This window comes from Sceloporus occidentalis, unplaced genomic scaffold, assembly GCF_023333645.1.
Source record: "Sceloporus occidentalis isolate IW3139 unplaced genomic scaffold, rSceOcc1.0.p SCAF_4, whole genome shotgun sequence".
In the NCBI taxonomy this organism is placed as follows: Eukaryota; Metazoa; Chordata; class Lepidosauria; order Squamata; family Phrynosomatidae; genus Sceloporus; species Sceloporus occidentalis.
Genome location: NW_028316984.1, coordinates 23,060,888 through 23,082,695, shown reverse-complemented (window position 1 = coordinate 23,082,695; position 21,808 = coordinate 23,060,888). Strand labels below are relative to the sequence as shown.

Here is a 21,808-nt window from a genome sequence, read left to right as displayed (position 1 = left end):
ATTCCCTATCTTCCATTCCAGTACCAAATATGTTTCCTAAGATTATGGCTTCTACACGTTGTGGCATCATCAAAAAGCAAAGAAAGAATGCTTCTTGCTGTTGTTTTTCTCATATCATTTTATGCAAATTTAATCAATAATTAAATGAACTGATTCAAGCTCAAATGACAATCAGCTAAGATTTCTTTAACTGGACAACAGCCTTTTGCATTTTGAAGCATCATCTAACTTGCAAGGGAATGTTCAGCTTTCAAAAGACACTGATTACTCTCCAGGTAACTGCATGTATTTAATACAAAAAGCAGCCCAGTCTGTATAAAAAAACAAAAAAAAAAACCCAAGGCTCAAAACATTAATCATACATCACAATTCATTGTATTCAGTTCAGGACCGCTAGTTAAAAGTCTGGGGTTTTTAATAGATTTTTTTCAATATGAGTGGCTACTCAAAGTTGGCATTCTTACAAACTTAAATCTCTTCAGGTGATTTAACTTGATTTTGAACAATATGCCACAACCACTATGGATACAATTACTTGTAAAATATCATGTATAGCACTCTGCTGGTAGCAATAGCAATAGCAAGTACATTTCTATACCACTTATCAGTGCATTTAAGCACTCCCTAAGCGGTTTGCAAAGTGTAAGCTAATTGTCCCCAACAATCTGGGTACTCATTTTAGCGACCTCCTCGGAAGGATGCAAGCCTGAGTCAGGCTGGGATTGAACTCGCAACCTTATGGTTTGTGAGTGAGAAACTGCAATACAGGTAAAACAAATGAATATCGTTACACAGTTTTATATTTATCATGAACACATGCTAATGTACTGAGCTATTAAAATAAACTTTTGTAGCCTGTCCTATATGCTTTGGCTAAAAGCACACACAAACAATATTCTAGGTTGCTCCTTTTGAAGGCAAATATTGTGACCCAACCTGCAAATGGATAGTTTTTTACAATGTGAAATCGGAACATGAATATATTTATTCAAAACAATGTCTTGCAATGTTCAAAGAAACTTTCTTCAAGTAAATGGGCATAGGAATACAGCTTTAATGTTTAACAATATACCCTTATCAAGGATTCATTGCTTCTTAAATTTACTATTGGCTTCCTCATTGCCTTCAAAATGTACTCAAAGTCTATGGAAGAAATTGCATGCTAGCAACCACACCATCAAAAGTTTTCATGCAATACCTTGTGCCTGTGCTGCAGAGCTATGAGAATATCCAAGAGCCAGGAGTGCAGTTTCCACTAGTTGACTAAAAAGCACATCTTTGCGAACCAGAACAAACTCTGCATGTTCTTCTCGGTTATCATATTCAAGAGAAGTGTCCAGTTGTTCCACTACACAAAAGACTGGGATCATCAAGCCTGGAGAGAGAAAGATTGTTGGATACACAATTAGAGAACAAAATAATCACCTCTGGCTCAGTCTTCTAAGAGGTCTATCTATAGGATTCTGTCTCCAGCAGATGCCAACTAGATGCCATTGGGAAGCCAGGGGGTGGGGGGAAGCAACAGCTGTCCCACACTGCATGCCCAATAATAACTAGCATGTATGTGCATGTGCCTTTGAGTCGCCTGTTGACTACATAAATTTCATAAGGTTTTCTTAGGCAAGGAATCCTCACAGGTGGTTTGGCCAGTACCCTCCTCTGAAATATAGCCTACAGCACCTGATATTCACTGGCAGTCACCCATCCAACGACCAACCAGAGCTGACTCTGCTTGTCTTCCAAGTATCCTTTAGCTGAGAAATCAAAGTCCTATTTGAACATTCAGACTCCAGAGAGAGTAAGCATATGAAAAAGGGCCATGTACTAGTCCCATCCCTTTCTGAATGCATTTTCATTGCCCTCTTCACAGTGATCTTCTGAAGAGAACATTTATATTCCAGTGTTCCAAGTTGCACAGAGAGCCTTAATGGATAAGGAGACTCTTTTTCAGAAAGCTGCCCTCCAAACATAGAGTCTGGCAGGAAAATGTGAGGAGATGGAGCTAGCCCATTCCCTCTCCTCAGACGTTTACCTTATTAGAATTCTGAACATCCAAACCAAGTCTTCATCCTCAATACATCTGTCTAACTTTTTTCAAAGAGGGCTAAGATACTGGCCACAGGTTGCTGTTGTTGTTGTTGTTGTTGTTTTAATTAAAATATTTCTATTCTGCCTCTCATTCAAGAACTCCCAAGACAGGAAACAACATTTTTGAACAAACATGGTAAAATTACAAAAATGTCAAAATGAATACATCAAATAATAAAGCAGTTTCAATCAGCAAACAGCAATAAATGCTTTTTTAAAAAATAAAACCTACTTTTTAAAAAAATCCTCCATCTGTTGCTTAAATGCTGTTAGAGTAAGCATGTGAAAAACTAAAGAGGCAGGGAGATTCCAAGGTGAGGAGGTACCACAAGAGATAATGTCATAATTTGTATTGCACCTCAATATGGCAGGGAACTCTAAGCAGTCTAAGCAGTCCCTCCAAAGAGGATTTGGTTAGTCACACAGTCACAACTAGGAGTAGGTGATCTTTCAAGGAACCAGGGCTCAGGATCATACCACAAAATAGCCGTATGTTTTTAAAGAATACTTGTTTATCTCTCTTCTACCGAAAGCACTTCTACAGGAATCATTAAGGATTAATAAACAGATTACGAAATTGGCTTTCAAAGGCAGTTATAGCATTGTGAGTCATTTAAGATAAATCAAACACATTACAATCAATACTGGTTAACCCTAACCACCAACTTGCTGGGACCAACTCACCATAAATCAAGTATATTATTCATTTATTTATATTGCATTTAATTGTGTAAAGTGCTTTCTAAGCCTGTGGCATTTACTCTCAGAAGACTCCAGTTAAACACATCACTAATTCTATTTTACAGATACAGACTTCAGAGTAGAAAATATAACAGGTTATGTTAAACTCTGTGTTTTTTTTCCTTTAGATATAACTTGAATCCACCACCCTCCCACCCCAAAGTCTTAGAGCATGTGTCAGCATTAATAGCCAAAATGTGCCAGCAACAACTCCCAACACTGATGCCAGTCCTACCCATCTGGAAACAGCAGCAAATAGCCACTGTTAGCTTTCCATATGCTCCCACTATAACATTTCTCCAAGCCATTACAGGAAATTAACATTTGTGCCTATCAGTGCTAAAACAAGGCACACCCCCTCCCAGGAGCCTACCCACCTCAGAGGACAACCATCCATGCTCACTTTACCACGGGATCCCTTAAACTTGAAGCCAGCCATCCCTGACTGTTTGCTGCATCCCAGAGAATTCAGAATATTCAGTTTACAGTCCTTCCCAACATCTCTCTGAGGACAGCTCCATCACATTTACACTCCTACTCATCTCCCTGGATTGGTGGGCTTCAGGATTGGCAACAGGATTTTTTTGTTCATGGCAGCCAGCTCACCTACAACTCAGAATGCAGGAACCTTGAAAATTGTTTTCACCATACTGAGTGCAAAGCAGAGATAATGAAGAAGACAAACACAGAACAAGGAGGAAAGGGGAGGGATAAAAATGAAAGTAAATAGTGGGCAAGAACACTCTTATGGTGAGAAGGCTAAATAACAGAGAAAGGGACAGAGAGAGCAGTGAGTACAATTATGGTTGTAGTAAGAAAATAAATGTTAACTGGCTAAACTCAGATGGGAGCAAAGTAGCTTGCTCCCACCCTTAAACCATGTTAATTGCGTGACCAAGCGTCTGAAGATTATCACACCCCTGTGCACTTATCCCATCCTTCTGTCATCCATAAAAAGTAATGGAGGTATCATTTGATATTAACAGGAACTCCCGTTAATACCAAATGATGGCTCCATTACTCTTTACGGACAACAGAAGGATGGGATAAGTGCGTGGGGGTATGATAGCCTTCAGGGCCCTGATCACGTGATTAGCATGGTTTAAGGATGAAAACAAGCCACTTGTTTGCTCCCATCTGATAATCTGGGGGCCTGATTGTGCAATTAGTATGGTTTAAGGACAGGAGCAAGCCATCTGTTTGCTCCCGTCTGATAATCTCCATTGTAAATTAGAGATAAAACTGAATGTAAAAGTGGCCCTCAGAATAATTTGTATAGTGTCTCAGCAAAAATACATTTTTGGGTGAATCTGCCTTAGTCACTTAAGGGTGAAACAGATTACCCCGAAGGGGTGTCTTGAAGCCACCTCTGAGAAATCTGGATTGGGCCTGCAGCAACTGCACGGCATGGTCCAAATCCACCTTTTTTGCCTTTTTGTGCCAGCGAAAAGTTGGCTTTTCCACCCTGCCGCGGACAGAAGCCGGCTTTCAGGTACTTTGGCAGTGTGAAGTGTGTAAATGTCGTGCTGCCAGAGCGCCCGGAAGCCAGCCCACATATAGGCAGCTAGGCAGAATGAAGCTGGCTTCCAGGCAGCACAAAGGAGCAGTCTGTTTTGCCCTCTTAATCTGGAGCCAGCCCAGAGCATTAAGCCTGGACTGGACCCAGAACAACCACGATGGTAGCCACACACACCAGGCTACATAGGCTGCAATGATGCATCATTGTACACATGGGCCAACATCAGCCCTGCTGACCCAACCCTCTCTGTGCTGTTGCCACCGCTCTGTGTAAAACCTACCCAGTGCACCACTGCTTCTGCTGGGGTTAGAACAGGTAGCCCCTGTAATCATTAAGGAAGGGGTAGACCAACCCCCCTTCTTGTTGCTTACACGTCCGGATGCCTGTTTCTGTCCTCAGCAGAAGTGGGGGCATGCTCAGCAAGATTTATACAGAGCTCATGTCCATGAGGAAGCAGAAGCAGCGACTCCAAAAACAGGCCATCCCTGTACTGCTCAACATGGGGAAGGGTGGTGGTGTGGCTCTTGACATGTGGACAATAGATAAGGCTGAATTGGATGGAATCCAGCTGTCCACACACCAAAAAAAACAAAACCATAGTCACGCCAGGGTTTCTGGGAAACACCAAGTTTTTGCCTGACTCTGCTTAGTTTGGAGCAAAGTCAGGTTAGAGGCAGAAACCATACACCATTACGACTGCCAGGTATGGTTTTGGAGTGAGTTTTTCCTTCAGCGTAGACAAGTCCTTTATCTTACTATCATTCTGCTATGTCTTGAATTTTCTGCTACGTTTTGAATTTAACTTTAATATATCTCAAAAAGAGCTTGGAAATTAATCTTTGGGCTATAACTCCCCAAATTACCCAGATGGGAAGTTCTGGGACATGTAGTCCCCAAAATTAATTTCTTCAAGCTCTAACCTCAAAGTAGTGTTCTGTTTGCATTCAAACAAATTTCTGCATTTTGGTTACCTTTCCTCAAGGGAAACCTGCACAGTGAACAAATTAATTTTTTTTTAGTTTAGCAAAGTTGCTCAGACCAGGAAAAAATACATGATGGCAAAAGAATGCTTCAGAAAAATGACAGCTCAGTTTATGAATGACACATCTGTTCCATGAGTATTTCCAAAACGAGAAAAGAATCCAAGGAAATCAAACTGGAATTAATTTTGAAAACAGAAGTAACTTCGCAAAACGCTTTTGATTGTATCCATGTCTTAGATGTGAAATAAAACTTTAAATTTGCCCCTTGTCTTCCTGCATCCTAATGGAATGTTGATGAGATGTCTGAATGTTTTAGGATCACTGAACATTGCGGGGGTAGGGTGAGGTTTGCTTAACAAAAAACAGGCTCCTTACAGGTCTTCCATAACCTAGTTCCTTGCTGTATTATGTACTGCAAAAAGGTGCAAGTATATGTGTGTCTATGAACGAGGAGCATGGATGGCCTTGCCCCCTAGTTCTAACTCCACTCACTTGTTCACAGAGTGTGCTAATATACGACCCACAGAAGGTTCCCTTGAGCCACTGGAACATTCCTTTCATGCCTCCAGCATATCCATGTTTCTTGGAGGATGCTCCTGTACTAACCTGGGAGCATAAAGAGAGAGCCCTATGCTCCCTGTGCAAAACATCTATACCAAGAGAACTCAAGGAAGAATACAGAGATCCTCAGGGAAAACAGCCCTAAATTTCCCCCTGAATATGGGGATAGGCCCTTCCCTATATCAAAGAGACACAAAACAGCAACACCAAATAGCCGCTTAAATCTAAGGAACTCAAGTGCCTAGAGATACAGGTCACTGGACAACGAAATACAGTACTCATAAAATACTTATGAGACATTTTAGTACAGTGCACCCGTATCATACACAAGCACGCTATATGCGGCTTTCATCTTACACTGAAAGCCACGCAACGGAACAAACAATGGTGTGTGTGCCCACATGCACCACGTGCACGAGCCCATTGTTTTCAATGGGGCTCAAGCATACACAGTATTTGCCTTACGCAGGGAGTCCCAGAACAAATCCCCCACATAAGGCAAGGGCGCACTCTATTGGTTAACATACTGCTTACAACTTGGGAGATTATCGCACATAAAATCCGCACTGGGTTACATGCAGGTTGTAATCCTCAGCAATGGATGTTATCACACTGTCCCATGCCCAGGCAGTAGGCAGCCCATATCCAACCCAGGCTTCTCCAACACCTTTTCAAGAACGGGGTAGAATAAAATCATAGAATAGAAGAGACCACAAGGGCCATCCAGTCCAACCCCCTGCCATGCTCAAAATAGTGAGTGCAGCAAAGTGGAAGGCTCATTTACTATTTTGATTTGAGAACCTCTCAGAAAACCTTCTTTGTTTTGCCATCTCATTCTGTTGTGTTTTCATTCCCTCACCTGAATCCCTTGCTGATGGCAAGCTGTATGATTTTGCTAATACAATGTGTTGATTATTAAATTAGTCACAATAAAATCTGTTTTAAAGTAAATATGAAGTTTGTGCTGTAATAAATTGCTGCATAACCTATTTCCACCAAACAAGGGTTTAAGTGATTTTAATAGTCCAACACTACAGCAACATTTGTTATACACTTTTCAAAAAGTGAACTTTTCTACTCTGAAGGCTTCTCAGTTTTCTGCAAGAATGTCCCGTATTGTATATATATGCTCTTCTGCTAGTAAAGCCCGCAAGAATTATTGAAAATTCAAAACTAATGGCAAAAAAAATCCAAGGACCATAGTAAAGATCTTTAGTTAACTCCCATACCTGATATATTTTTTTTAAAAACCTGCAAAAACAGCAAGACCCAAAGGAGATGAATAATCTAGAAAACTTGTTTATTATTCTCATAAATAAGCTTTTAAAATTAACATTCAATAACAACAAATGCCCCAATTAGTAATAAAGAACAAACTTCACTATCTAAGGAAATGAACCAACCAAAGAGAGACAATTCCAACCTACCGCTATTTCAGCAACAGAGAAAAATTATTTGTTTACATAGCTCTCCTACTAAAATAATGGTTGCTCGCTAGGGCGATGCTAGGGCAAACCTGTGCTAAACTCTGCCAGTTTCAGATATTCTAAACAGAGGCTGAAACACAAAAAAACAAGACACAAAACCCCAAGTATAAATACAACAATTAAATATAGAACTATTAAAACCATCTCCAAGATCAAATACTACTTCATATTTCTGTAGAGCTGCCTATCTCAGGGACTATCAGTGTCTCCACTTTCCTTTCCCAATTAATTCAGTATTATCTGTGGATATCATAGAGACTGAAAATTAAAAGACATTTATCATCTATAAATGAAAGCTCTAACCACAAGCTCCAACTAGTCTAAAATGGGAGCAAATGCTTTCAAACTTATTATCGTGGCCATGCTGAAAGAGAAAATAACTGTAGTGTATGAGATCTGTATCATAAAGTTAAACCATATTGTGGTAATGCATGCGAAAATACCCACTGTGTCTTCTGTTATGGGTGTATAAAGGAACATGATCCATATTTAAGTTCTAAATCAGAAATGGAAAACCTTTGACCTGAAATATGTTATCTTCAGTTCTTGTAAGCTTTCACCATTGGCCATACAGGCCGAGATTTCTGGGAGGTGGAGTCCAAAACACATGGCAGGCCACAGGTTCCTCCCTCTTGCCCTAAACTAAAGCTTTCAGGGTTCGTAATTTTCTGATATTCTTTGAAACTCCACTATACCGTTACAAAAGTTGAAGCATGGAATACTTGTTATTGCTTACAGATGATTTAGATGTATTAAAATTTGAAAAAGATATGGAATTCCAAACATTAAATGGATATTAACTCAATTTCTTCAGACTAATTCCGAATACACACACATTATCTGATTACATTTGGCAAAGTATTAGCTGTTAGAAACAACTGGTCTTGATCCTTGTAACAAAATTAATGGTATTCTAAGAGCAAAATACTGGCCATGAGATAAATGTTTTATTATAAAAAAAAAATCACAGCAGATTTGACACCTTTTTTCCACATGAAGCCAGACCAAAACCTGCTACCTACACATTGGTTTGGAATGAACAATTAATAATAATAAATAAATAAAAATTTTATTTCTATCCTGCTTTTTGCCAAGCAATCAAAGTGGCGTACAGCAAGTTAAAATACAAGTTAAAATACAAACATATATACACAGTACCCCCCTTTAAAACAAGATTAAACAGTATAAGATTAAAAACCAACTAATAAAAAAAATCATCATGGGCAGAGTCACTAGATGGGAAGTCTTGTCCGTGGCCGAGTATTTTATTCCGGGAAGGCCTATCGGAAGAGATCCATCTTAATGGCTTTTTTAAAGCTCTCTAGATTGTTAATGTGATGGATCTCGTCCCACAGGCCATTCCATAAATTGGGAGCGGTTGCAGAAAATGTCCTCTGGGAGGTTGCCGTCAGCCTGGTCTTTAAGGGTTGTAGTAAATTCCTCCCAGAGGAGCTGAGAGTACGGGGCGGATTGTATGGAAGCAGGCGATCCCTTAGATAGGTTGGGCCCAAGCCATGCAGGGCTTTAAAGTTAATAACCAACACCTTGTACTGTGCCTGGAAACTGATAGGCAGCCAGTGGAGTGACTTCAGTATTGGTGTTATATGGTCACTCCTTGCTGTTCCTGTGACCAACCTGGCTGCCATATTCTGTACCAACTGGAGTTTCCAGACTAGGCACAAGGGTAGCCCCATGTAGAGCGCATTGCAAAAATCAAGTCTTGAGGTTACCAGCGCATGTACTACAGTTTTGAGGTCACCCTGTTCCAGGAAAGGGCGCAGCTGGCTTATCAGCCCAAGCTGATAACAGGCGCTCTTGATCATTGCATTCACCTGATTCCTCATCTGAAGCGATGGGTCAAGAAGCACTCCCAGACTGTGAACACAGTCCTTCAAGGAGAGCGTGAGCCCCTCTAGGACTGGAGGTTGCAGCCCAATACCTGGTTTGGGGGCCCCTACTGTAAGTACCTCTGTTTTATCTGGATTCAGCTTGAGCTTGTTTTCCCTCATCCAATCCATTACTGCCTGAAGACACTGGTTGAGGGGAGAGATGCCATCTGTCGTTGTCGCTGATGACCGGGACATGGAGAAATATATTTGGGTGTCATTGGCATACTGATAATACCCAGCCCCATATCCACGGATGATTTCTCCCAGCGGCTTCATACAGATGTTGAATAGCATCGGGGACAGGATGGCGCCTTGAGGGACACAGCAATTAAGCTCTGTTTTTGAAGAGTGACTGTCCCCAAGCATCACCCTCTCGAACCTGCCTGAGAGGAAGGAGCGGAACCACTGCAACACAGTGCCTCCAATTCCTAACTCTCTCAGGCATTCCAGGAGGATGTTGTGGTCTACTGTATCGAATGCCGTTGAGAGGTCTAGCAGCAACAACAGAGTCACGATCCCTCTGTCGATGGCTAGATGAAGGTCATCAGTTAAAGCGACCATGGCAGGTCCTGAAGCCTGTTTGAAATGGATCAAGAAAATCGGCTTCATCCAAGACCGCTTGGAGCTGAAGAGCAACTGCCCTCTCGATCACCTTGCTCAAAAATGGCAGATGGGAAACAGGCCTATAATTTTTCATGTCCAGGGGGTCCAGGGAGGATTTTTTCAAGAGCGGTGTAACTATCGCTTCTTTCAAAGAGGATGGTATATGACCCTCCCCAAGGGAAGCATTGATGATATGTCTGAGAAGTGCCATCAATGCCTCAACCTCCTGGGCGGCCAGCCATGATGAGCAGGGATCAAGAGGGCATGTTGTCTTTTTTACCTTTCCAAGAATCTTGTCCACGTCATCAGTACTCACTAGCTCAAACTGATCCAGTTTAATCTTATAAACAGGTTTACTGGACACCTCATTAGTCGATTTTGCTTCAACGTTGGTGTCCAAATGGGCTCTTATCTGAGAGATTTTGTCTATAAAGTAGTTGAAAGTGTCGCAGCAAGCCGTTGTTGGGTTAAGCAGAGGGTTCTTGGTAGATGGCATCATCGTCAGCTCTAAACAGCTCTGCTGGCCGAGACTTTGCAGACGCAATACGAGCAGACGAGGAGGATCTCTTCGCTGCTTTAATTGCCTCTCCATAAGAAAAAAGGAATTTCCTATGGTGAGTTCTGTCAGATAAATGTCCAGATTTCCGCCAATCGCACTCTAGTCATTGTCCCACCCGCTTCATACCCGTCGTTGTCCCATCCACTTAATACCCACTTCATACAATTGTTTTCATACATGTCAGTATGAAACTGCATAAAGAACACTGTTGTGGTTTTGGAGGGGTTTTTTTTGTTTGTTTGTTTGTTGTTGTTTTTTAAAGTGACTAAACATTTCTTCTCCCTACCTTGCCTATTGCACACTGAACTATGGAAAGTTTGCCTAAATCACTTTATGAGTCATTTGCTTCAAGATCATGATATTAAAGAGAAAGTAAAACCAAAGCATACTTGGACCCCAAATAGTTCTGTTTAGCTAAAAAATATTATTTTGTAGCATAGGACTGCACCATCTTCAGTACCCATAAGCAGCTCACCTGAATTAGATCTCTTCAGATTCAGCAAGCATTTCCCATTCTAAGTGGATGGCGAAATTTACAGTGACTCAGTGCTGGAGCCTAAATGTATGTGTTTTTTACACAGGGCCTTTGATCAAAACAAAATACTTCACATACAGACTACATATTGTTATTGTTGTGTGCCTTCAAGTCATTTTTGACTTATGGCAACATTAAGATAAACTTATCGGGGAATTTTCTCAAGAGAATTTGCTTTCCCTTGCCTTCCTCTGAGACTGAGAGGGTGTAACTTGTCCAAGATCGCCCAGTGGGTTTCCAAGACCCAGCAGGGAGACACTTGGTCGCCTGGTGTCCTAGCCCAACACTGGTTTGAGTGTTGTGTAGACTACATAATTGATTCTTAAATCAGAAGGCCTTTGGGGATGGATGCAGGGGCAGACAAGACCCTGAGCCAGATGGAGCCTCTTTCCTTTGCATCAGCACAGCCTGGGTAGGCTCAGTACCCCATACCCAAAGATGGTTATTGATCTGTGTTGGATTTTCAAGAAAACCTGAATCCACACTGTTTCCTCCTCTTGAGCCAATTTGGAAAGAGGGGGATTTAGAAGAACTATTGTTTAATCTAGTGCTGGTATCTTGTGTGTGGTCTTAAGAAGATATCTGTATAGGGTCTGCATTATGTCTCTTCCAACACCACATTTGATTAGTAGCATAACCCAAAAACTCCCAAGTGTACTAAGCAGATGGCCTCTTGGTCTACTATTTTGCCACGCCAAGTTTGACAGGGCAAGGGGGCGGGATCCTTGATGCCTTGACCTTGCCCATAGAAGGATAAATATGGAAACAGAAAATGCATTGAATAGGGAATTGGGTCACTTTCTTCCACATCCCCCAGTTTCCTGACCGCCAGAGCTCTACAAGGTTGATGGTGTCATCTGTCAGAAGAGGGTAACATATTGTTCCCAAGGGAATTGCAACAGGGAGTAAGGACCATATTGGCTGGTCTGGTGGGGCAAAGAGATTAAGCATATCCCTCTAGGATAGTTTCTTTAGGGACTGGGGAAAGAGTCTCCCCTTGGGGGTGACCTGGGGGTTTTCCCTCATTTATAAAATCCTGGGATCTGGGGGGGGGGGTGGTCTGGCCATTTACTGCCTTCCAGTAAATGGCCAGCTGAGGAGCAACCCAATGATTGGGTTGCCATCTGGGCTCTAGTGATCTGCCCAAGGGAAGGCTGAGGAGGTAGTCAAGGGGTGACACCTGGCCTCACCTGAACCTGCATCAAGTTACTTGCCCCCTTGCTCCTTTCCAGGTTCAAAGCAATTTAAATAGGTTTTAGGTGAAATAAAGTGGCTCTAATTTAATCCAATCTCCTGTGTCTAGCCTCATTATTCCATGGTTGGTCATCAGTTTCACATACACATCTATAGAACAATTATTAGTGGCAAGGAGGAACCACAAAAAAGGTTGAGGAGAATGCATTCAACAAATTGGAGGATTTAGTCAAGATCCATGAGGGAACGCATATGCAATTATTCAAAACAAGCAAAAAAAATGCAGAATAGAATGGGACCAGTGTCTGTTTATTTATTTACTATATTTATACCCCGCTCTTCAACCAGAAAGGCTCTCAGAGCAGCTTTCACATCATTAATTAGACACTTCTCTGCTCTCAGGCTTACAATCTAAAAAAGATATGACACAAAAGGAGAAGGGAATGGTGGTGGGAAGGGGAACAAGTCCAGCGGTTTTTCGCTCCCTCTGAGGCCAGATGATGCCAGATGCAGAGAGGGAGGGCTCGTCTTGCTACAGGTTTAGAAATACACATTTGCTAATTCATTTAAAACTATGTTTAATGTGACATGCTACTGTTGAATACAGATACAGCAGGACACATGCTTGGTTAAGTAGATATGCTAATAAGAATGTCTAAAAGGACTACAGTGCATGGGCACACCATACGTGGCTTTCAGCTGAAGCCACAAGCCAGAATAGGCAATGGTGTGTGCGTCCATGGCACGTGCACCACACCACACTGTGTGTACAAGCCCCACTGTTTTCAATGGGGCTTGAGCATACACGGTATTTCCCTTACGCGGGGGGTGGGGTCCAGAAAGGATCCCCCCGCATAAGGGAAGAGCCCACTATACAGTCTAAAGTGGGACGAAATTAGAAAAGACACTGCCTCAGTCTTTTCATAATAGATCTAATCATTTTCACACTTGGGCAGGAAGAAGATAGATCTCAGTGGGACATCAATGGTTTCACAGTAGCAAGTTTTTTTAAAAAAAATCTGCTATGGCTGGTCCTGTGCTAGGGGCTTATCAATCACCTTTTTAAACCAGCTTCAGCCTCCTGGCTGGTTCCACAACACAAGATGAAAGCGGGCATTATCACTCACCAAACTGCCAGCCACCATCAGCTCAGTTCCAAGCTGGGTCCCAGCCGCACTCCACCAGCACTTTATAGGAGTCGGAAGCTTTCCGACTTCTAAAACATTCTCGTGGAGTGCAGCTAGGACCTGGCTTGGACCCAAGCTGACAATGGCCAGCGGTCAGGAGCGATTTAGTGAGCAATAATCCCCGCCTTCATCCTGCGTCCTTGCTCCAGCCTGGGAGGCTGGAGCTGGTTTTAAAAGGTGAGCGATAAGCTCTCTAATCACTTATGATAACTGCCGTTATATTCCATACCTGTGAAACAGGGCTAATAACTGTTTTGTGCAAAACAACAGCTGTTTTGAGCTTGTTCCAGAGGTCCAAATCCAAAGTAATTCAGATGTAAATTTATAATCATAGCATGGGGTGCATTAGGTAGCTAATTGATCCCTATGTGTGATGCAGAGAGACCACAGTGAAGAGCAAGTTGATCCCACAAGTCCAAAGTCTATCCACCACTGTATTACACCATAATTCCTATAGGAATTTTGAAAGCAAAAATAATCCTCTGCATTTTCCATTAAATCATAACTACTCCTTGCTCTAGAAAAGCACAAATCAGAATGCTTGCACTCCACTGCTCATACTGTCTATTTTTGTGACATGCTGTCATTTAAGTAGCCATTTACTATCAAACAGAATCAACAATCGAAAATACAAATGTTTCTAACTGTTTTTATAGCAGTCAGCTTATTATTTCAGCATTAAACAAAAGCTGTTTACTTTCTGAAGGATCTTTAGGCCAGTAAAGACTGGGGATAGGGGAAACAAACATCACAAAGGGTCAAGTCAGTTTCACCCTCCCCCCCAAAAAAAAAAACCCTAAGAAAAACTCTCCCTTCCTACAACAAAAAAAGTTCTTTTTTGTTTTAGACTGCTGGTAGCACACTTGTTCTCAAGTGTGCACAAAAACTGATCAGGAGAAGAACTTGCATCAGGAAGAGAGAAGGATGTATGGGGACTGGGGCAATGCAGAGACTCTGCTGCCAGAAAGGATGAGGATGAGAAAGCAAGACTGTGTGAAGGAATCCCTGCATCTGGGTCTAGATTGGACTGCATTATGCCCTGAACCAGGAAAACCCCACCCCAAATGTCAACCTTATAGTTTCTTTTAATCTCCAACATATGTGTAGTTATGAACAGCAGTCAGAATCAAAGATAAGCAATAATTTATTTTGTTTAAGAGAGCCTCAGGAAAGACAGTTAGTCTTGGTTTTCCTAAATTTTTTCTCTCTGACAAAAAGACAACTGCAGCATCCAGCTGTTTCATGTTAATTTTTCTGATCAATAGCAGCAAATCTCAGAAAAAAACCACACAGAGATGGTTCACAAACTGAAATGTTACTGCTCTTTGAAATAGTGAAACATTACTGGAATATACGTTTAAAACACACCAATTTCTTAATCCCCCAAAGACAGCAATATTACTAGAGCAAATACTGTATATACTCAACTATATGTCAATCTCCTGTATAAATCACGGGCAAGTTTTAGGGCCAAAATTATGGATTTTGATATTACCCATGGATAAGCTGATGGTAAAACTTAGTGGCATACAGCAAAGAATCTAAGGGATGAACCAATGCAAAACAATGTAAAAAAACCTTACAAAATCCCAGCAGACATAGCTCTTTGTGCTCACTCTTAAGGGTAGATGGATGAGAGAGTAGAGGGGATTGGTGCTTCCTGAACAGATTATACTCTTGCCTTTCACCAGGGGATGGTTCCTTCTTATAAATAAGAATTAAGATACAGTACTTGCATTGACCTGTAGTTAAGTCGACTGAGGTTTTTTGGGGTAAATTTTTGACCTAAATTTCTAGACTTATACATAATTATATACAGTAATATTCTTGCTTTACTTTTATCATTATTATTACACACCAAACAAGCAAACAAACCAAGGCTTCCCCATTCCTGTCTCTGGGTCGGGTGCTAGGGAAACTAGCCAAGGAAAAACAGTATTGCAGATGTAGTCATCACAACAACTATGATTTAATCAATTCACAATTGGTAAGCTAACAACACACTATGGATTCATAAAGTGAATTGTGGCTGGTTAACAGGATTGGGTCGGTACATCACAACAAGCCAAATTTTAATAAACCATACTATGACTTGTGACATGTGATCACTGAGCATGAGAAGGAAAGTGGAAAGGTAATGGCTAGAAATGGTTAAACATAGAAAAGATATGTGCTGATATGTGCAGCAGTCAAACCGCGCGGCTCCCGCGCGGAGCAAAAAAGAAGCTCCATTTCGGAGCTTCTTCTTGCGGCGCCTCTATGACGTCGCGAGGCGCCTGGCGCGGACTCGCGACGTCATAGGCGCCGCAACACGTCTGGACGCTATGCGTCCAGTACGTAAAGATGGCGGCGCCCATGTGGAAGGGCCGCCGCCATCTTGTACGTATAGGATACGTACTAGGGTTAGGGGGGTGCGGAAGCACCGCCCCTTCCTAACCCTAGTACGTATCCTATACGTACTATATGGCGGTTTGTATCCCGCCACAGTATAACCATTGCCAAAAGGGATGGATAAGCTAATATATTATATATATATAGGATCACATACCTGTATACCTCTTAGCCTGTTTTCATTTTAACACCAGATATAAGCACAAGCAGATATATACAAAACTGTTAAAAGGCAATACATAGTTTAAAGATAATGCAGCATGTAAGCTAGGTCTCAGATTTTTGTGATGGAGTGCAGCATATAAATCAAATAAATGAAAGTTGTTATTACCATTTTCCTTTGAAGACATCATTCCCTACCAGTATTACAAAAATAACTCTCTGTGTAGATAAAATATTACTCTAAAAATGCATATTAAAAACCAAGTGCAAAACTAGTTAGCTATTAGCTGTTTTACAAATATCCCACATCAATACATTACAACATGAACTAATGGAAAATATATAAATATTACACCTCAAAAGAGCAATGCCATTTTATAACTAATAATACAGACGTTTTCCTAAAACTACCTCTTTAAGATACGCAAGTATTTCTGATGCATATAAAACAGTAAAAAGTCGTCTAGAGGGGAGAAAATTAAAGATAATTCCCTGTGCAGCTATAATTTTTAATGTTAATTTCGATGCCAAATTCCACCCAAAGTTAATTTTAATGATCACATTCCAATGTCTTAAAAAGTGCAACTACAAATAGATCTTGTACTAAAATATTAAGATGTCATTATATGTAACTTTGGTGTAAAAAACCTTTTTCAAAATATAAAGAATCTATTCATGTCTTATGAGGCAACGAACAGCTCCACTGAATTTAAAGAGCTGCATTTTTAATTTCATTTAGAATTATTGGTCAACATATATGTCCATTGGAAATATTATTCAATCATTTCTGTTGCCCAATCTGTTATACAAAAGACATTGCACTCAAACATTCTGCCATTTTTAGGACAGGAACTCTCAGTTCACATTCAACGGACTAGATACTAATTTTATAGTCTGACAGTACGTGATTATGATCAAATAATCCACAAATCCAGAATGCCCTTGTATCAGTGGTAACCTACTTTTCTTAACTACATGGTATGATGTTAACAAAGGATTGTTAATTATATTAACAAGCATTTCTTGTTTTCCATATCTGTGGGATTCTGGGTATACACACTATCCCCACCTTTTCCCCACTTCCCACATTTAGAAGCAAGCACTTACTGGTTTATGACTTTTATATTTTATATTTATGTGGATTTAAATTGTGTGGGTTTTTCAGTTTATATTTTTACAAACAACTATTTTTACAAACAACTATTTAAGTTATCTCAGTCATTCATTCCTAATAAAATTCGAGAACTGTTTACTGTAAAAATGTGGAAATATTGGCTGAAATCCTGTTTGTTAGTTCTAACTAGAGGTGAGCAATTCAATCAAGCAATATAGGTAAATGTAATTAATTCAATGGGTTTGCTATAGTCAAGACTAACAACAGGATTTAGGCCCAAATGTGATTACAAAATTTATTTTATTTATATCTTTCTCCAAAAATGGAACTGAAATTGTCTTATAATACAAGTCAAAATTTAATTCTATTTTTGTATAACAATTAATCTACATGAATTTTGTAAATTATATTCCTAAAGCTAATTCCTTTGCTTGTCATCTGACAAGTAATGAGAGCATAGGGACCAAATACAAGAATTAAACAGGGAAATCTTCTCCTTTTAAAAGTAGAAGTAATGTGTTATTTTAGATGCAACATACCATGGTTTGGCACTACATGATTAAGCTCTATGCTCATAGGCTGAATTTTAAAAACAGATTTATTTATTAATTAAACAATTTTTTTTCAATTTTTAAATTTTTTTTAAAATCTGAATAAAATACTAAATTTCTATGTTGACTTCTTTTTAAAATAACAGTTAAAACCAAATCTCATTACAAACTAGCTAGCAAAACATATACATCCATTTTTATATTAAATGAACATACCGCTGTATCACAATCTCTCACACACACATTAGCTAAAATCAAACATGGGGATTTGTTTAAGTTTTTTTGTCTCGTGAAAATAACTTTAGCCTGTCTAGAACTAATTGCCAATTCTTGCTTAGGTTTCTGAGCTTTCACTTGCTGTTTCTGAGCAAACTGACGTTACATGATATAACAAGACTCTCCCAAGGAATCCAAAAGGACTAAACTGAGACTGTCATGCTTTGGACATATAAGAAAAGATGATGCTTGGCAAGACAGAAGGCAGTAAGAAAAGAGTAAGCCCCCATTACAGATGGATAAACTCCAGTCGAGGAAGCCATGGCCCTGAGTCTACAAGATCTGAGCTGGGCTGCAGAGGATAGGGTGACTTGGTGGTCTCTCGTCTCGTACATAAGGTTGCCACAAGTTGAAGTCAACTTGACAGCAGTTTAACAACATCAAACATCCTCTGCAGGTACAGAGAAAATATTTATTCACTTAATATTGTCTACTCGATGCTAAGAAAACAACATGGAGTTGTAGGAAAGCTCTCTATTATTTTTTCCTGCCTTTGACTAAAAATGACGTTGGGAGCGCAGAACATGAGGTGTAAGTGTTAAAGTTTTAAGCACAGTATACATTTCTTTACTGCTAAGATAAATAATTTAAATACCAGAAAAATGTTTTGTTTTGTTTTGTTTTAAAAGCAAGCAAGATAGTGTAGTTGATAAATGTTCTAAACTCTGGTCTTTGGGTACCCAGTTCAAGGTACCCGACCCCTATGGCTCACTACTCACTATAAATGTCAGTTCCTAGACACTTCACTCCATACATCTGAAGAAGAAGATTTCTGTCTATAAAAGCTTACACTACCAACTTCTTCCTTTCTCTCTGTTAGTTTCAAAGATGCTGCAATACTCCTTTGCAAACTGCCTTCGGTGTCTACTATCCTCTTTGCTCATATGGAAGACTGTCCTCTTGAGTACATACCCAATAACTGAATTGGTAGGGATAGTCCCAATTAATCTTATATGGTTCAACTTTTTCAGCTGCTAAAATGTCCCAGTTTTTCTCTCTCCTCCTCCCACTTTCTCCATTTGTCCTCACTTACTTTAATTGTGGCAAACTGAATTCAAAGTGCAAACATAGTTTCCACTCAGTGTGGGAAGAAGAGAGGAATCTTCCTGGTAGGCTCAAATGAAAGCAGATTCAGCCCCTTCTGCATTGTGTGATCTTCCTCTTTTATAACTTTTGCCCTCTTAATCCCATTCTGATGCTGCTTCGCCACAGGGTTTCCTAGTTTTAATCTGTGAACTGTTGAAAAGTATGCAAGTACAATATCTAGGTAGTGCTAAGGTGTCTATTGATGGATGTCTAGAGGTGCTGTATAAGCAAAGGTAGCCATCAGCTGATAGTAACTGTAATAGGTAGTGTGACACATCAATTTAACAGTCTAGATCTATTGTAATGAACTACATACTGTTAATCCAAAAACATAAAAAATCCACCAAACTGTGATATCTTTAATGGGTTACATTCACACAAACTTAACATACTGTTAAGTTTCTGTGAGTGTATCTTATCATTCCTAAACTACTGAAGCAGCAGGCACAGCTTGGCATTTTATAAATTTATTGATTACCTAAACTAATAATAAGAAAGATACGTCTTACATTACACAGGCTATCCCATCCTGGGTGTTGTAAAATGTTCTACTGAGTTGTGAATTACTATATTTTAAATCAGAGTTTTATCCTTTTATTGTTAATGTAGAAAAATAAACAAGTATTTAAACTGGTGCAACAGCAAGCAGATTAAAACCTACAGTAGTAATGAGACAGCACAGCAAAACAAAGTAAGATCAAATCTGTGGATCATTAAAGAAAACAAGGGATGGTGCCCCTTGCAGTTTCTGCTACCAAGATGGCCTGGCATGATTTGATGGTGAGATTACACATTGGATCAATTGTAACTCCAGACCAAGAATTTTGGCTATTTTGTCAGTTACTTAAGTGCCCTATGGGAATATGTACAATTGGAACAACTTTTGTAATCTGCTTTTAATTTTTAATTAATTTATATCCCACCTTCTCCCCAAATGGGTCACAAGATGAGTAACAATGCAGATTAAAGCAAAACAATGATCGTTAAAATGATCATTGTAATAAAATGTTTTAAAACAAGTAAGATATCCTGTTAAATATAGATTTAATTTAAAACAATTTTAAACCATTAAAGATGCGATAATGAGACTAAAAGGACAACAGTCCCATTAAAATATCCTTCTGCAACCAATAGTTAATAGCGAAAAGCCTGTTTAATTATAAAAGAGTTAACCTGCAGGTGGAAAGAGAGCAGAGAGGAGTCCAGTCAATTCTCCTGTGGGAGGGAATTCTGTTGCCGGAATGCAGCTACTGTGTTGTGACTAAAATGCCTGCCGTGATGAAACTGAAAGTAAGACTGAAAGAAAGCCCTCCCCTGAGAACCTTATAACTCAGGCAGGCTACTATACAAAGTGCAGTCTTTCAGATACCCCAGACTTAAGTCATATGGGGCTTTATAGGTGATAACCAGCACTTTGAATTGGCCTGGAAAGAGAATGGAAACTAGTGAAACTGTTACAACAGAGAAGTTTTATCTTCCCTATAAATAGACCTAGGCAGCGATCTAGCCACTACGTTTTGGATTCAGCGAAGTTTCCAGCCAGGTTTCAAAGGTTGCTCCAGATAAAGTGCATTACAATAATGCAAGCAGGTTGCAATCAATGTGTGTGTCATCATAGCCAAATCTAACATCTAGAGAAATATAAGCACAGCTGGCAAATTAGTTTTATCTGTGCATACAAGTCCTGGCCACTGGTAAACCCTGTGCTTAGATCAGGGATAATTCCAGGAGTATATTGAAGCTGTGAAGCTGAGATTTCAGGTTAAGTATAACCCTATCTGACACCAGCTGAATCCCTATTTCCTGACCAGCTTTTTGGCTGACCAGGAGCAACTCTTTTTCATTCTTTCCCCCCTCTTTCTCTTCTTGGCATTAGACTTCAAAAATCCAGTATTATAAAAGGTAAAAATAAAGGATTGTGGATCAGAATTCAAAATGACCTTAACAGATTAGCTAGCTAGGCCAGAACTAACAAAATGAAATTCAATAGGGAGAAATGCAAGGTACTACACTTAGGCAGAAAAAAATGAAATGCACAGATACAGGATGGGTGACTCCTTGCTTGGTAACAGTACATGCAAAGGGGATCTAGAGTCTTAATTGACAATAAACTAAAGATGACAGTGATGAAGCAGTTTAAAAAACCAATATGATCCCACATCACTATGAGTGTAGTGTCTAGAGATCAAGGGAAGAAATAGTACTACTGTATTCTGCTTTGGTCAGGCCTCACCTGGAATACTGTGTCCAGTTCTGGGCTCCACAATTCAAAAAGGATAACGACAAGTTGGAACATGTCCAGACAAAGGCGACCAAAACAGTGAAACCGTCTGGAAATCATGCCCTATGAAGAGCTGTTTAGGGATCTGTGTATGTTTAGCCTGGAGAAGAGAAGGTTAAGGGGTGATATGATAGCCTTGTTTAAATACAGTATTTGAAGGGATATCCTATTGAGGAGGGAGCAAGCTTGTTTTCTGCTGCTCCAGAGAACAGGACTAGGAACAATGGATGCAAGTTACAGGAAAAGAGATTCCACCTCAACATTAGGAGGGACTTTCTGACAATAAAGGCTGTTAGACAGTGGAACATAATCCCTCAGAGTGTAGTAGATTCTCCTTCCTTAGAGGTCTTTAAACAGAGGCTGGATGGCCATCTGTTGGGAATTCTTTGATTTATATTTTCTGCATGGCAGAATGGGGTTGGACTGGATGGCCCTTGTGGTCTCTTCCAACTCAATGATTCATGGTAAGCAACAAAACAGAGTTTGCAATAACATCCATACAGTGGGGTAAGCTATCAAAGAGGAGCTACATGAGTACAGAACTCAACTGCTTAACACAAAACTACACATTGCCATTATATCTAAGTGAAGCATATCAGAA

The 21,808-nt window shown here is 40.0% G+C and overlaps 1 protein-coding gene across 1 annotated transcript in view; it reads right to left on the bottom strand.

Annotated features, from left to right (window-relative positions):
* Positions 1-21,808, bottom strand: part of SATB2 (SATB homeobox 2) — a 185,202-nt gene that overhangs the window by 145,419 nt on the left and 17,975 nt on the right. The window contains exon 2 of the mRNA XM_089519484.1: positions 1,199-1,375. Coding sequence (XP_089375610.1) covers positions 1,199-1,370 — 172 coding nt within the window. The 5' untranslated portion in view covers positions 1,371-1,375. The remainder of the gene's footprint in view (positions 1-1,198; positions 1,376-21,808) is intronic.